The 15,132-nt window shown below is 48.8% G+C and overlaps 2 protein-coding genes and 1 long non-coding RNA gene across 4 annotated transcripts; all 3 read left to right on the forward strand.

Annotated features, from left to right (window-relative positions):
- Nucleotides 1–4,521: 4,521 nt before the first annotated feature.
- Nucleotides 4,522–6,333, forward strand: LOC123069301 (desmethyl-deoxy-podophyllotoxin synthase). The gene is made up of 2 exons (XM_044492161.1): nt 4,522–5,430; nt 5,614–6,333. The coding sequence occupies exons 1-2, from the start codon at nt 4,522–4,524 to the stop codon at nt 6,229–6,231; spliced, it is 1,527 nt and encodes a 508-aa protein (XP_044348096.1). The 3' UTR covers nt 6,232–6,333.
- A 2,626-nt stretch (nt 6,334–8,959) lies between these two features.
- LOC123069371 (uncharacterized) lies at nt 8,960–11,261 on the forward strand. 2 transcript variants are annotated; one of them, XR_006432524.1, is made up of 3 exons: nt 9,440–10,434; nt 10,551–10,715; nt 10,836–11,261. It is a non-coding gene; the product is annotated as an uncharacterized lncRNA (long non-coding RNA). The 2 variants fall into 2 exon arrangements; XR_006432513.1 differs by having other exon boundaries at nt 8,960–10,715.
- Nucleotides 11,262–13,609: 2,348 nt separating this feature from the next.
- On the forward strand, nt 13,610–14,250 carry LOC123069448 (Bowman-Birk type trypsin inhibitor-like). The gene is made up of 2 exons (XM_044492338.1): nt 13,610–13,751; nt 13,862–14,250. The coding sequence occupies exons 1-2, from the start codon at nt 13,676–13,678 to the stop codon at nt 14,053–14,055; spliced, it is 270 nt and encodes an 89-aa protein (XP_044348273.1). The 5' UTR covers nt 13,610–13,675; the 3' UTR covers nt 14,056–14,250.
- Nucleotides 14,251–15,132: the final 882 nt, after the last annotated feature.

Consider the following 15,132-nt stretch of genomic DNA (forward strand, 5'->3'; position numbering starts at 1 on the left):
GCGTGTGTGAGCGATGTTGCTCTTACCACACATGTGAGCGTTATTGGCATCCTTTCTTTTTTAACATCACCACGGGAACCCAAGTTGCAGGACCGAACACGTCCACGTCGTGAAGCAGCAGCTCAAGGGCAACTTGACCGGCACATGCATACATCGACGCCGTTTACGAGGATCCGATCGCCTGTATTCTGGCATTAGACGTCTCTGCCATGACAAATTCTTGGCCTACTTGTTCTGCAGTTTGGCTGCCCAAGGTGTCGTTGCATTTGCATCGTGTCATAACTGTAGTACCAACAGTAACTAAAGTAGATGACGATCGAACTCGTAATTGTCGCACCTTGGCGTCATATCCATGTCCACATCAGGGTTCATTTTCTTTCCATTGTCATTACGGCATGGTCAGATTTGTCATTTTCACCCACTCAACATGCATATGTAGAAAATGAAATGAGTTTCATCTAATTGCTACACGTCAGATTTTGGATAAGCGAGTGGTAAATTCGGTGACCGTCTGACATGTCAATGGGCATTTCTTATCGGCCACCCCACAATCACATAAAGACATAACTAATATTGATCGATGGCCAACGCGGCGTTTTGGGTAGGCAAATTCTCATTCGGATGGACAACCAAACAACGGGCAACATAATATTCGTTCTCTACTCTTTTAGCAGTACATGTTGTTTGCCAAGCCAATGGGCATTTCTAAAAGAGCAATGGGTTTACATGACTTTTACGGGGAAGGCTAAGGTGGATTGTTTTAATTGACAACTAGATGAGGCGGGGCCCACACTGAAATTTCAGCAGCCCATGTTGATATTGAGTTGCGGATGTACTTGCAAGTCAAGCCGCCAGCTCGATCATTCTAAAAGAAGGATGATCAAGTACATGCATTTAATTTTTTTCCTTGCTAATCACTCTTACATGGTTGCCTTCAGTGTAGAATATGTGAATTGCACGATGTATTGCTCTTCGTGCATAGGCACGTATATATGATGTATAAAGGTGGACCACGGACCTCAACTATATAAGGAATTAGGAGGCGGACCAAATACACAATATGCACAGAACACATATACTCAACCCCCCTCCCCCTCCCCCCCGTGCAGTCGAAGCGGCACCGCGCTGACGCAAAGACTGGACCAGAACTCCTCAAATAACACCGTAGGCAAGCCCTTGGTCATGATATCTACAAATTGTTGGGAAATAGGGACGTGTAGAACACGAATATGGCCAAGGGCCACCTGTTCCCGAACAAAATGAATATCCAACTCAATATGCTTGGTCCGTCGATGATGCACTGGGTTAGCGGAGAGGTAGACCGCCGAGACATTGTCGCAGTAGACCACCGTGGCACGGTCAACAGGGCAAGAAAGCTCCTGAAGCAGCTGGCGAAGCCACGAACACTCGGCGAGCGCGTCCGGCCAGAAACGAGGCAACACGTTGGCATGAAACAAGAGCGTGCGAACGCAGTCATTCAGAGTACGAAGGACGCGTTCGGCTCGACCTTTCTGCTGTGAAGTGTACGAACATGTGAGGCGGAAAACTATACTGTGATGCGACAAAAAGATGTGGAAAGCAAGGTTGTCAAACTCTTTTCCATTGTCCGTCTGAAGCGCAAGGATGGGACGCCCAAACTGCGTGCGGACATAGGAGTAAAAAGCCGTCAAGGTAGAGATTGCATCCGACTTTCTCTGCAAAGGAAAAGTCCACACATAATGAGAATAATCATCAAGAATGACCAGATAATATAAATAGCCCGAGTTACTGGGAACCGGAGAAGTCCACACATCGCTATGAATCAACTGAAAAGAAAAAGAAGCAATTGTGGTGGAATTATTAAACGGCAGACGAACATGTTTGCCGACTCGACAGGCATGACAAGTGTGATCCTCAATCTTATTGCAACTGAAACTGAAACTCCTAACAATAGGACGAAGTGTGACGGGGTTGGGATGACCCAAGCGAGCGTGTCAGAGATCGACTCCAGCGGAGAGTGCAACCGGTGCGGTGGTGGTGGATGAAGGCGAGTGCACCGGATAGAGCTTGTCGGGGCTGTCACATCGGTGAAGCACGGACAACGGCGGTTGGGTGGCGGCGGCGGCGGCGGCAACAGAAGGAGAAGATTAAAACCTAAAAACTGATATCACGTAGGATATGTGAATTGTATGATGTATTGTTTTTCGTGCATAGGCAGATATATATGATGTATAAAGATGGACTACGGACCTCAACTATATAAGGAACTAGAAAATGGACCCAATATATAATATGCCCATAACACATATACTCAACATTCAGTTCCTTCCGAAAACTCTATTTGCTGGAAGCATGATCAAGTCCTTATCGTATTTAAATACTCCTTGCTAGCCATCCTGACATGATTTGCCTTCACTTCCGACCTCATGTGAAACTGTTTCTTTTTTTTTTAGGAGGAAGCCAGCGGTACAACTACTGAAGAATGAAAAGAGAACAAACTATTACGGGTAAAACTACGGGCAACTTCATTGTGTGGTACACCGTCAAACCAGTTTTGAATGGTTTCCCCCGGGAACTACATATGTATTAGGTTTAGACTCAGGCTTGCACTTAGAGGATCTCCTCTCATACTTTATGTCCCCCACTAGTCTAAAACAGGAGGATTGCAAAGGTATTAAGTGGACGGGTTCACCCTCTCATCCTAGCATTACATATAATCCATAACTATTTTTGTTTATAATCTCAAAAAGGAACGCTCGTAAACATGTTCTTAGTACATAAATAAGCCCTATTGTCCAGGTCATACGACACAGATACCCTCACGGTCACGGGGTAGAATGAGTCGCATCAGGCTTAGGAAAATAGATGTTGAAACAAGAATCTAAATATGCGCAAATTCATTTGTTATAAGGAAATAGATGAGAATAGCACTTGATAGATTCCCATTAAAATACTTATACGTTAATCATGATTTTAGGGGGAGTCTGTTAAACATGTAAAAACTTCCTCGTGAGTCTAGTATTTTTCTTTCTAAAACCTAGTTATAGAAGGCCTAACTGTGTTTATTTGTTCCCACCATAATACTCCATCGTTCCGTTTTAGTCTGCATACAAATTTTATCTGAAGTCAAAGTATCTCTAATTTGGCCAAGCTTATAAAAGAAGTATCAACATTCACAATATTATTAGATTCATTATTGAATGTAGTTTCATATCATATATATATTTTTTGTATTGTACACGTTGATAATTTTTAATAAAAAATTGGTTAAACTTTGTAAAGTTTAACTTGACATAAATCTTATATGCATAGTTAAAAGGACCAGAGGGATTATTTGTTTTCTATTCTTCAGCAGCCCATGTTTATATTGAGCTGTGGCTGTACTTGCAAGTCAAGCCGGCGGCTCGCACTCCTTGGCCGGATCATTCTAAAAGAAGCACGTTCAAGTTCATGCATCTAATTGTTCCTTGCTAACCACCCTCACATGGTTGCCTTCAGTTCCTTCCGAAAAAAACTCTATTTGCGTTCGTCACGTGATTTGCGTTCAGTTCTGGCCTCATGTGAATCTATTTTTTTGTCCTTCCACGTAAGAGATTAGTCCTCCGAGTTTTTTAGCAATTATAATTAGTGCCTAACCGGTATCCAAATCCACGACCGGCCGCGGAATCACGCAAGGAAGCCGAGCTTTGCTCGCTCACCAGATGGTGACCCCGCACCGGCTTCCTTCATCAATGGCTTGGTCTTCGTCGTTTGCCTGGGAGTGCCACACCACGGTCTGCTCATCATTCATGAAGCCAACTTCAAAATAATTCTGGTGGTTTTTGAAGTCGTTGAAGCAGCCGCGCCGCCCTTGGTTGCATCAGTGTAGCCGACGACACTCATCCTGGTGAAGCATGTGCAAATTCATTTGTTATAGGGAAGTAGATGCGAGTAGCACTTCATAGATTCCCATTAAAATACATATATTTTAATTGAAACTCGGAATTTTTAGCTCTTGCTAAGTCAAAACTTTGGGAAATATGAGATTTGGCCAAAGTAGGGTTTTAGAAAATTGTTGAGGGTTGGTTCACAAGATGACCTTTGCTGGATTCTCAACACAAGAACAATTCACACAGGACCGAACAAAACAATGGGAGAGAAAAAGGTTTTAATTACCATTAAAAAAATTCAAAAGTTTTCTGTTGGTTCCGATTTTTAGATTATAAACATTTTGTAGTCCAAACTTTTGGAATGTGACAGTATGAGTCGGACCAACCAAACATATTTAATAGAATCATGTCATGGTGTAATAATCTGATAACAGGGAAGAATTGCGGAACCAAACTTGTTCGTAGTAGTATACTAGTTCCCATAGATACTATACATGGATCGCAACAAGCAAACAAAAAAGAAGCAACCTCTAGTTGACTAGAATCATCCATAAATCCTACTCCCTCCGTCCCATAACCTAAGACGTTTTTGCAAGAACGTCTTAAAATTCTGAGACGGAGGGAGTACTATATAAGACGGCCGAGTAGTCACTATAGATTCATAGCTAGCACGATGGAGAATGATGCGTCCTACTTTATGCTAGTGCTAGCTCTGTTTCCTCTTGTGTACATTATTCGGTTCTACTACCTAGCTTCCTCTCGTTGTCACAACCGTGGCCTACGGCTCCCTCCAGGGCCATGGCAGCTACCTGTCATCGGCAGTCTCCACCATCTTTTTGGCGCACTCCCACACCGTGCATTACGAGACCTATCAAGGCGACACGGCCCTCTCATGCTCCTCATGTTCGGCGCGAACCGTCCGGTCATCGTCGTTTCCACCGCCGAGGCTGCCAAGGAGATGATGAAGACGCACGACACCACCTTCTGCGCGAGGCCACTGACCTCAGCTCTCAAGGCCATTAGCAAGCATGGCCTGGGGATCGTCTTCGCCCCGTACGGTGACCACTGGCGGCAGATGCGCAAGATCTGTTTCCTCGAGCTGCTGAGTGCCAAGCGCATCGCCTCGTTCGGCTCCATCAGGGGAGAGGAGACGGATAGATTCATCCGGTCCATCTCGGCTACGCTAGAGCCGGTCGTGAATCTGAGCGAGATGCTGGCGGCGTACCTGACAGACACGACGGTGCACATGATCATGGGTGGACAGTTCACGGAGCAGGACACCTTGCTCCGACACGTTGATGAGGCCGTAGGGATTGTAAGCGGCGTCGCCCTGCCCGACCTGTTCCCGTCGTCGAGGCTGGCGTGCGCTCTGAGCACCACACTGCGCAGAGCCGAGGTGTTCCGAGAGGCCTTTTTAGCGTTGATGGGCCATGCCATAGATGATCATCTGGAGAGCAGGAGGAGCGCTTCTTCCTCTGAACAAGTAGACCAGGAAGACATCATCGATGTGCTCTTGAGGGTGCAGGGAGAAGGAAACCTTGAGCCACCCCTCACCATGAACAACATCAAAGCAGTTGTCTTCGTAAGTTGTACTACTACTTTAATATGTCCTAAATTTACAAGCACTAGTTTCTACGTACTATACTTATTTTGAGACGGAGGGAGTACAACTGAATGTGTGCCGTTATATATGCTTATCCTTTGCACAGTATGTATCAATGCATGGTTTTATTCACTAACACAAGAAAGAATACAATACATACAGGACCTTCTTGCAGGGGGGACAGAGACAACATCGACAACGCTACAGTGGGCCATGGCAGAGCTGATGCGAAACCCAAGCATCATGTCAAGGGCGCAAGATGAGGTCAGGGGAGCCTTCATGGGACAAAACAAGGTTACTGAAGAGGGTCTAGGTGAGCTGAGCTACTTGCAATGCATCATCAAGGAGACATTGCGGCTGCACCCTCCTGGGCCACTAGTACCAAGGGAGTGCAGAGAGGACTGCAGAATACTCGGCTACGATGTGCCCAAAGGCACCACCGTTCTCGTCAATGTTTGGGCCATCTCTAGAGACCCGGAATGCTGGGATGAGCCCGAAGAATTCGTGCCTGAGAGGTTTGTGGCAAGTGCCAGAGATTTCAAAGGCAACAGCTTTGAGTTCATACCATTCGGCGCTGGTCGTCGGATTTGCCCCGGGATGCTATTTGGGCTCGCTACTATTGAGCTAGCTCTTGCAAGCCTTCTATTTCATTTTGATTGGAGTCTCCCGGATGGCACTCTTCCTAGTGAACTGGACATGACAGAAACCATGGGAGTGGCGGCCAGGAAGAAGGTGCCTCTGTGGTTGCGTCCAAGTCCCCATGTATATTTGCCTTGCTGAAGCATGCATTCATGGTTCTGCATCTGTTCTCTTTGGTTCTACTGTACTATGTTTTAACTAGCAGCACAGCACGTAGCCCGTGCAATCCTATTCCTGGGCATGTTCTGGTCATTCTGTTCACAAGTTGTGTTTTGAAATAAAAAAAATTGGTTGTTGAGATATTTTTAAACATATATATCTCCTCCTGCCAAAAAAACATATATGTCTCCTGTGTTAGTTATGGATCTGCAATGTGTTTAGTCCTTAGGGCATCTCCAACCCTGACCCTTATATTTCCTTCCGCATCCGTCTGCAGACACGGATGCGGGATCCAGCAATCCGCTATTCGCATATGTCCGGTTTTATTTTGGAAGAATTTTAAAGAAAAGGAACAAATTTCATGCATATTTGAACGCACAAGATTCATTCATATTGGATGATTTTTACATAAAACCGGATTTTTCATCAAAATCAAAGCAAATTCATTACATTTAGAACAGTTAGATGTACTGCTTGAATCCATACTTGTACTCCTTATTTGTTTATGCTTCAACGGGGAGAGGAGAACATTGCTGGTCGTGCATGAGCTTTCATTTACAGCCCATTTATTTATTCATTTACTTTTGGCGTAAAACATTAGCAGCCAGACTTGAGTAATGTTTCTTTTCCTTTAGACACATAATTTGTCTTTCTGAATCTATCAGGTATAACAAGGATGTCTATTCAGTTCTTGCATCAAGAGTTACTTGAGATGCATGGTTCGGTAAACTGACAGAGAACGCCCCTCAGCCTAGTTGAAAGACCCGTGTCACGATGTCGTCGTCGCTAATAATGGAAGCGTGTGAAAAGAAGCAGATTGGATCTCCCCCTCCTCCTCCCGTGACACTCCTGCAAGCGTCCGGGAGGCTAACCCTAGGGCTTCCGCCGCCCCTCCTCTCCTCACCCCTCCCTCGCCGCTGCCAGGGGGCCCGCGCGGGCGAAGTCTGTAGATTGTCGGCAGCACTAGGGCCTCCTTCGTGTACTCACGCGGGGGGTGCTGCGCGGGCCGGATCTCGCTAGCCGGGATGTGGTGCTAGGTGTCGGCTGTGGCAGCATGACATCTCTCTTGAGCGGGCTGGCGACCGTGGCGTGGCGGCGGTGAGACCGGTGGCATGGTGGTGGTGTAGGCCAGTGGGTGGTGATGGCGACGACGCATCCGGATCCGCCTCTAACGCTGCGGGTCGCGGGCAGCCTCTCTCATCGTGGTGCGATGGTGAGGGGGCGGCGTGACAGCAGTGGGGGTGGGCGGCCCCCGTCCAGTCGGGCCCTTGCGGCTGGATGGTGGCGCTTGGCGCGGGAGGGCCTCCCTGGTGACTACCTTGGCTGGGCTGCGGGTCGATTTAGTACCTCTTGTCGGTGGGCGCGCGATTGGCGGTGGCCTCGCGGGCATGTATGTCGGCTGCCATGGTGGGGCGACACGGCGGGTTGTTCGATGGAGAGATCGATAGCAGGGGTGGGTGGCCTCGATGCGGCCGCGTTACCTGTCGCCGACATAGGCGTTTGGCGGTCCGGATGCGTCTGCTCCTTCTTCTCTCCTTTTCCTCGTGTTCAGCAGGGAACTCGGTAGGAGGAATTGATGACCTCGATGCGGCCGTGTCACTTGTAGCCGGCACATGGGTGTGCTGGTCCGGATGCGTCCGCTCCTCCTCCACCTTTCCCCATGTTCAGAGGGGAACTCAGTAGGAGGGATGGGTGGCCTCGATGCAGTCGTGTCACTTGTCGCAAGCACAAGTCTGTCGGTCCGGATACGTCTCCTCCTTCTCCCCATTTCCTCGGCCGCGGGCGGGTTAGTGCATGTATGCCGATGTTTGGAGTGGAGTGTCTGTTGGTGGCTCCATCGGTTGGCGGCTGCCAGTTGGACCAAAGCAGGGGCCTTTGTGCAGTCTCGGGGTTGTCTGGTTGCAGGGTGGCGGCTCTGGCAGCGGGAGGCATGGCGTTTGGGAGCCGAGCGTGTGTCTCAGGTGCGGCCTGGCAACCATGGCCATGCCGGTGGCGTGGTTGACAGACCTAGGGTGTGACGAAGGGGTGGGAGCGTCGGGGTACACCATTCTCGGTCTTCTAATAGTTATTTCTGTTAGAGTCACTGGAAAAAACACGTTGGCTTGCGCTGCCTCTAGGGGGACGGCTTGGGTGAACCCTAGCCGCCGCCCCCGATTCCCTCCCCAATCCACCTGCTTTTCCCGCCGTCACCGAAGGAAGCCGGCGAGCGAAGCACGTCAGGTGGACGGCAGTGGTGGGCTCGCCTCCTTGCTCCACGACGAGGCCTCCAGCTGGCGCGCAGCGATGCCCCTTGGTGCCATGCGGGGCGGCGGAGTTCGGATGCTGGGGTGGTGCAAGCACAACTGCGTGGGCAGCGTGGTTAGACGGCTGTGGTTTTCGCCGGTGGGGGCAGATATGTGGTCCTCCTGCAAGATCCGTTTGCTACGGGGTGGTGGTTCGGGCGCCGGTCGGCAGCCTCCACCGCGTGGTTGAGGATGGCCTGAGTTGCGGGAGCGCGGTGGGTCTGGGCTTGGCCCGGATCTGGTGCCGGCAGTGCCCGGGGTCTGCTATGTCCGGCGGCCAGCGGGGCTTGTCATGGCGGCGCGTTCCGGGGTGGTCTTCGTGATGCCTCGCGCGGAGGTGGTGGTGTTGGCGTGCTGTGATGCGCGGTGGAGGTGGTGCCGTGGTGGTGCCATGTGGTCGTGGTGGAGGTGGTGTTGTGGTTGCGGCTTCGATCTAGGTAGGCTGCGATGCCCTGTTCTTGATCTGGCTCATGCGGTGTTGGCGGGTACTATACTACGATATGCCCTCTCCTCCTGCTGCGGTGGCTGACTCGTCTGAGAAGCTCCGGACTTGGGGATCTGTGATCTGGGGTTGGGAGAAATCCCTTCTTCACGATGGCCGAGGCTGACAATGTTGACTCCCGCGGGTGCCGTCCCCTCCCTGAAGGCGTTGTCTTGGCCCTGATCCTGTTAGTAGTAATCTTGACTTGCATAAACTGTTAGCTGCATGCAGGAGCGTGGATCACGGAATTAGTTGGCTTGGTGAATCCAAGTTTGTTACCTAGTTGGGCTCGGTAGAGGATAAGCACTACGATGGAGTCGTGGCCGGGTCGTGCGTCTGTGCATGGTTCGTGGCTGGTGTGGCTGGCCATTGAGTGCGTGGGTGGTGGCCGTGAGTGCCGCAGGAAGCAGTTGCTAGGCGCCGTGGGTATAAAAGGCCATGTAATCACTTCGTTCTGGGTGTAGCTCCCAGCCGTGATGTAGCCTGTGTGCTCAATATAAAGGAGGTGTTTGGGCGCCCGGGCGTTCGTCGCCGGGAAAAAAGTGTGCTTCTTCTTCCACCTCCGTTCGGCGTGTGAGAGAGAGAGAGAGAGAGCGTGTGGCAACAACAATTGGTATCATGAGCTTGGTATCTTGGGCGTGCTTGCCGTGCCGAAGGCGTGGCAGCGATGGCGGCGCTCGCCGGCAGCTGCGCGACGGAGCTCCGGGCCGTGTGTCGGCCCATGGAGGTGGGCGACGCTGTGGCCGTCATGGCGCATGGCGGAGGCGGCGGGCGGTGGCGTCGTATGTGTGGCGACCACGGAGGCGCTGCGTGGTGGCGCGGCGGCGCAGCACGGCGTGGCGGTGTGGAGGCACTGCATGGCGGCATGGAGGCCGCGGCGGTGCAGGGCAATAAGCCGCGGCGGCGAGCCGGGCGCGACCGGTGCGTGTTATGGGTTCGCACTGGACGCGTCGGGACCGCGGGCGCGCGGTGAGCGTCTGGTGCGGTTGGGCTCATCGGGCGCGTCGGATGCGCGCGGGACGCACTGGTGTGGTCGGGCTCGTCGGGCGCGTCGGGTGCGCGCGGGATGTGCGGGACGCACTGGGGCGGTCGGGCGCGTCGGGTACGCGCGGGACCTTCGGGGCGTCGAGGGACGTTAGGCGTGTGTCGCCGGCGGAGAAGAAGCTCGGCGTGTGTCACCGAAGCCGTGACCCAGCCCGTGGACCCGACTTGGCGCACCGACGCCGGTCGCATCCTGCTCCGTCACGACTCCTAACGAGTTCACAGCGCACCTTCGTGATATCTTCTTCCCTCTCATCATTTCTGTGATGCCGTGCCCATCCCCACTACCGGAATAGTCAGATTCGTTGAAGGAAATTTATTGGATTCCGTCCATCTCGTCCACACGTTTCTGAGCATATCCTAGTTGAAGATTCCCAACAGGTAGCAATCAAGGACCGAGCTCGTACATCGTCTAGTATAGTCCTCCTGGCTTTCTTATTCACAATAATTGTTCTTTCGACATCCACACAAACTAACCAAAAATACTGACAATGGAGGCGACCACGCTGACGAGCATTGACAAGTCCCGGAATAGCCAAGCCAAAGCACGAGGTCCCTCCCTCCAAAGTTCAAACCAGGCCCATCCTTGCAAAGCATGAGGCCTCGGGTGCTGCTCGTCGCGTTTGCCGTCCTCGCAGCACTGCCCCTCGCCCACAGCCAAGGTGAGGCCGGGATTCTTCTTTCTTTGTTCATCCATTTCACTGTGTCAAAATCGTTTCTGTTTTGCTCCTCCTCGAGTAGGTCAGTATAGCAGCTTACCGATGCTTGTTTGCTGCCTGCAGTGGCGAACCCATGGCCGTCCTGCGACAACTGTGACTCGTGCACCAAGTCCAACTCTCCGGGGTGCACGCGTTGGAATTACTTAAGCTCCTGGGTTTTTTACCGTCGACCAAGTGCAAGAGCTGTGTCATGTCCGCCATCAGGCCACAAGAGCTTCCAGTGCACAAACCGCATCAACGATTTCTGCGAGAGCTGCTGCACGCCGGCTGCTCAGAGCTTTAGCTCCCTTTGCATCTGGATTGATGCGGAGAAGAAATGAACGTTACAATAAGCGCACAAGAGCATAGTCTATGCTCAGAATCTTCAGTTGAACCTTTTGTGTAGTTTGTTAAAAAATATCAATCCCTATGTAAGTTTGGTTTTAAAAGTTTCAGTATCGTATTCACGGAGAAGATAATTTGTCATGAAATGAACTATGGATTTTTGGAGATGATTTAACTGGTTTAGGAGTGACTATTTTTGAGTTGACAAGTGTCTACATGCACAAGCAAAATCTCGCAAAAAATAATTATTAAAACCCACTATGGAAGTACGGAATTCATGTATTTAACCTCACGTTTACCCTAATTAAAAGATGTTCACTGATTTGTGCAAAATTTATTTAGTGATTTAATTAGGAAAGGCACGCTATGCAAGCCGGCGAGCTTAATCGGACGCACAAACGGATGTGGAACCCAAGTTCGTAATCTTGAAATAGATAGGTGTACTGAAAGAATAAAGTTTGGCAGGTTGGGGGGCAATAATTGGGCTATGTTGTGCTTATGCTTTAGTGTAGCTTCCGATTTGGCTTGATAAGTGCGTGAGTGTGGCTTCTGATTGGGCTTGATGGAAGTGTGAGGCCTGTGATGAAATGAAGCCTCCGCAGCGACACGCCATCAGTATCGTTCAAGAACTCACATGAATGGTGCAGATACCGTAAGAGCTCACATGAATGGCGCAGATACTACATGATGCCTATTGTCTATGTGCTGGTACCACACAATAAAATGGTGCACGCTTTAGTCAGAACAGAAAATTAAACAACACCCTGTCCTGTGTGCATAAACATCCGGAGATGTTACGATTATTCTTCAACAATACAGCTGGTAACACAAGGGTGGTCAATAGGTTTTCCAACAACAACAAAAAGGGGTCGACGTTAAGACTTGGTTTTGCAAATTAACATACTCCAACAATGTACAAGTAGTGTCAACATGAGATTTGCCCAAGGATTTGCTTAGCAGTTGTCAAATTCTATGCATTTTCACATGGTGATATTTCACAATCATCTCATCTTATAAAGATGCCGCTTCTCTGTACCATCGAGGGGTTAGGAAATTGCACAAACCACTAAGTATTGGGGTTGATTTTCCAAAGAACACTAACTCTTCGCTATTTTTTTTTGATAAAACAACATCTGTTGATGTAATTCATTGCAGCTAGCTCTAATCTATCATTTTAACTCCACTGATATGATTATTGATGGGTGGTGGGTTCGCTTCTAAGTGCACAAGTGGCAAATAAAGCGGCCACATCAGCTGACCAGCAATCAAAAATCACTAAATCACATATTTACCCTGGTATTAGAAAAAACCTTCACCCATTATTTGCTGGATAATCCGCTCACACACTTAGTTTTAGACTTAGCAAATTTCAGTTCTCTGAATAAACCTGACGGTCAGCGTGTATCTATCCACGTACGGGTTCAGTTAGTGTTTCTGTTAAGTACTTCCTCTGTTCCTAATTATAAGTCATTTTAGAGATTCCACTACAAACTACATATAGATGTATATAGACATATTTTAGAACGGAGATTCACTCATTTTGCTCACTATGTAGTCCATAGTGGAATCTCTAGAAAGACTTAGGAACGGAGGGAGTAGTTAGCTAGTTTTCAGCTCGCCGTAGGAATCGTGATGGGATGGCATGGATCACGCATTCCTCGCCACGACCATGTAGGGATCTTGCACATTCGAGTGTCGTAGGATGGCATGACCTGTAAGCTTGGCGCGCATGACCATTTCTTGCTTGTTTTCAGGAGCTCATTTGAGTTCAGATAAATAAGGAGAGAAACAGAAAAACTACCAAGTTGTTAGAGGATCGCAAAACCTCTGTGTCTTCCATCTCTCACCCACGCGCTCGTTCTCTGTGATCGTGCTTGCTAGTTTCTGCAACAACATGATTTTGTGACTGGTCACTGACCTGGCCGGTCGCCTATATGTATAGGGGGCGTTTGAGGAGCCGGCTGTTGATGCTCTAACTCCATGCTCGGCAACAGGACGGTGGAATCGGCAGCATCAGTTCCCAGCGCATGTACAGCGGGAACTCATCGTTCTCTGATGCCTTGTCACACACTGATGCCGTACCCATCTCCAGTCTCCACGTTTTTTGAATGAGAAAATACCCAGCACATGGTCTCAGCGTAGTCAGATTCACAGAAGGAGACGCGATGGGTGCCCTTGTCCCATCCATTCATATGGTCTGAGCGTATCCTAGCCAGAAGATACTCCCAGCCTCTAGTATTGGCCTTATTCTTGTACTGGTTGTACTCTTGTTCAAATTATCACAAATTCAAAGCCAATCCACACAAACCAACCACACAAGTGGAGTACTGTCTGGTTGTACTCTTGTTCAGATTATTCAATGGAGGCGACGGCGCCATGCGTTGGCAAGTCCCGACATCGACATCAGAGGATGACAAACGGAAAAGTCTTCTCCTATGACTTTTTTCTCTGCCTCAGCCGAGACTCCTATAAGAAGAAGGCATGCATTCCATACCCATCGCATCAGGCATTAGCGGCGCACACTCGGTCTCAGATAGCCAAGCCAAACCACGAGCCGGCTCCCATCCTTGCAAGCAAGCATGAGGCCTCAGGCGCTGCTCCTCGCGTTGGCCGTCGTCGCCGTCCTCGCAGCTCTGCCCCTCGCACATGGCCAAGGTGAGGGACCCTTCTTTCTTTCTTGATTCGAAATCGCTTCTGTTTTGCTCCTGCCGAGTAACTCAAAGTCACAAGTGTAGCAGTTCATTGATATTGGTTGCTGCCTGCAGGGGCAAGCCCGTGGCCGTGCTGCGACAAGTGCGGCGTGTGCACCAAGTCCATCCCGCCGCAGTGCAGGTGCCAGGATGTGTCGCCGACCGGATGCAACTCGGCTTGCAAGAGCTGCGTCAGGTCCACCGCCGGCTTCCAGTGCGTGGACAGCATCACCAACTTCTGCGAGCGCCGCTGCACGCCCGCCGCGTGATTGCACGGCGGATCATCTCCTGTTGTCGCTTGCCTGAATAATGCCGATTAGCTTGTGCCTTCACTTTCTCTCACTCGTTCGGAGCTTCCTCTGCATGCATCTTGGTGTGGATAGACGCCTAGAAGAAATGAGTGTTTGATGATTTCTTGTTGTTTCTTACAATGTTTTAAATAAATGAAGAGCATATTCTATGTTCAAAATCTTCTCGGTTGAAAGTGGATAGGTGTTCATTTCAAGGATGTCAAAAAACAACCTGCTCTCAGATGGAGCCTTTTGGCTTCTAGCCTACCCGAACATCCTATGTTGAACGTGATTTGTTTTGAACATCCTTGATATGACCCTAAATTTTGCTAGTATGTGGGCACGTCCATGATAAGCATCCATGCCATGTTCGAAAGAAAACGTATTTAATATTATAAATGAAACAAGTACTTAAAACTTACATTTTAAGTTTTTAACATACCTAATAAATACAAAGGGATAAATTAAAAACACTAAATGCTTTTCTAAATAAATATTTGAAGGAATTTTTTTTAAAAGTGCAAGCATATTTTTGAAAAAAAAGAAAAAAAGGAAATGGGAAAATGAAAATGAAACGAAAAAACAAAAAATGAACAGAAAGAAGAAAATAACTAGTGGGAAAAAGACCTGTTCGCTAAAGTAAACTGGTCGGCGGTCGCTGAGGGACTACTAGAACTGTGCATGGTGTCTTTAATTATGATATTTAATTTGCCACACCATGCACCCCAGGGATTCTAAAACTGTGCATTTTGACGTAAGTTATCTATCACATATCTAAAACTGTGCATTTTGCATTTGAAGAGAAACAAAATAAATGCACAACTTCAGGGGATGCTCAACATGCATTAAAGAATCCCAAATCAATTTTTTCCTATAATCTAATTCTAACATTTAACCAATTTGGCATGAATCACCAGAAAAATGGGGCGATTGGAGATTTAAAGTTCATCTAGGCCCTCTAAGTTGGTTTTGATGAATAATGAAGAAAGATTAAGGGACCAATGTGTTTTTGTTTTGTTTTGATCACCACAAGGAAGTATTATAGGCACTGGTAAC

This window comes from Triticum aestivum, chromosome 1A (genome assembly GCF_018294505.1).
Source record: "Triticum aestivum cultivar Chinese Spring chromosome 1A, IWGSC CS RefSeq v2.1, whole genome shotgun sequence".
In the NCBI taxonomy this organism is placed as follows: domain Eukaryota; kingdom Viridiplantae; phylum Streptophyta; class Magnoliopsida; order Poales; family Poaceae; genus Triticum; species Triticum aestivum.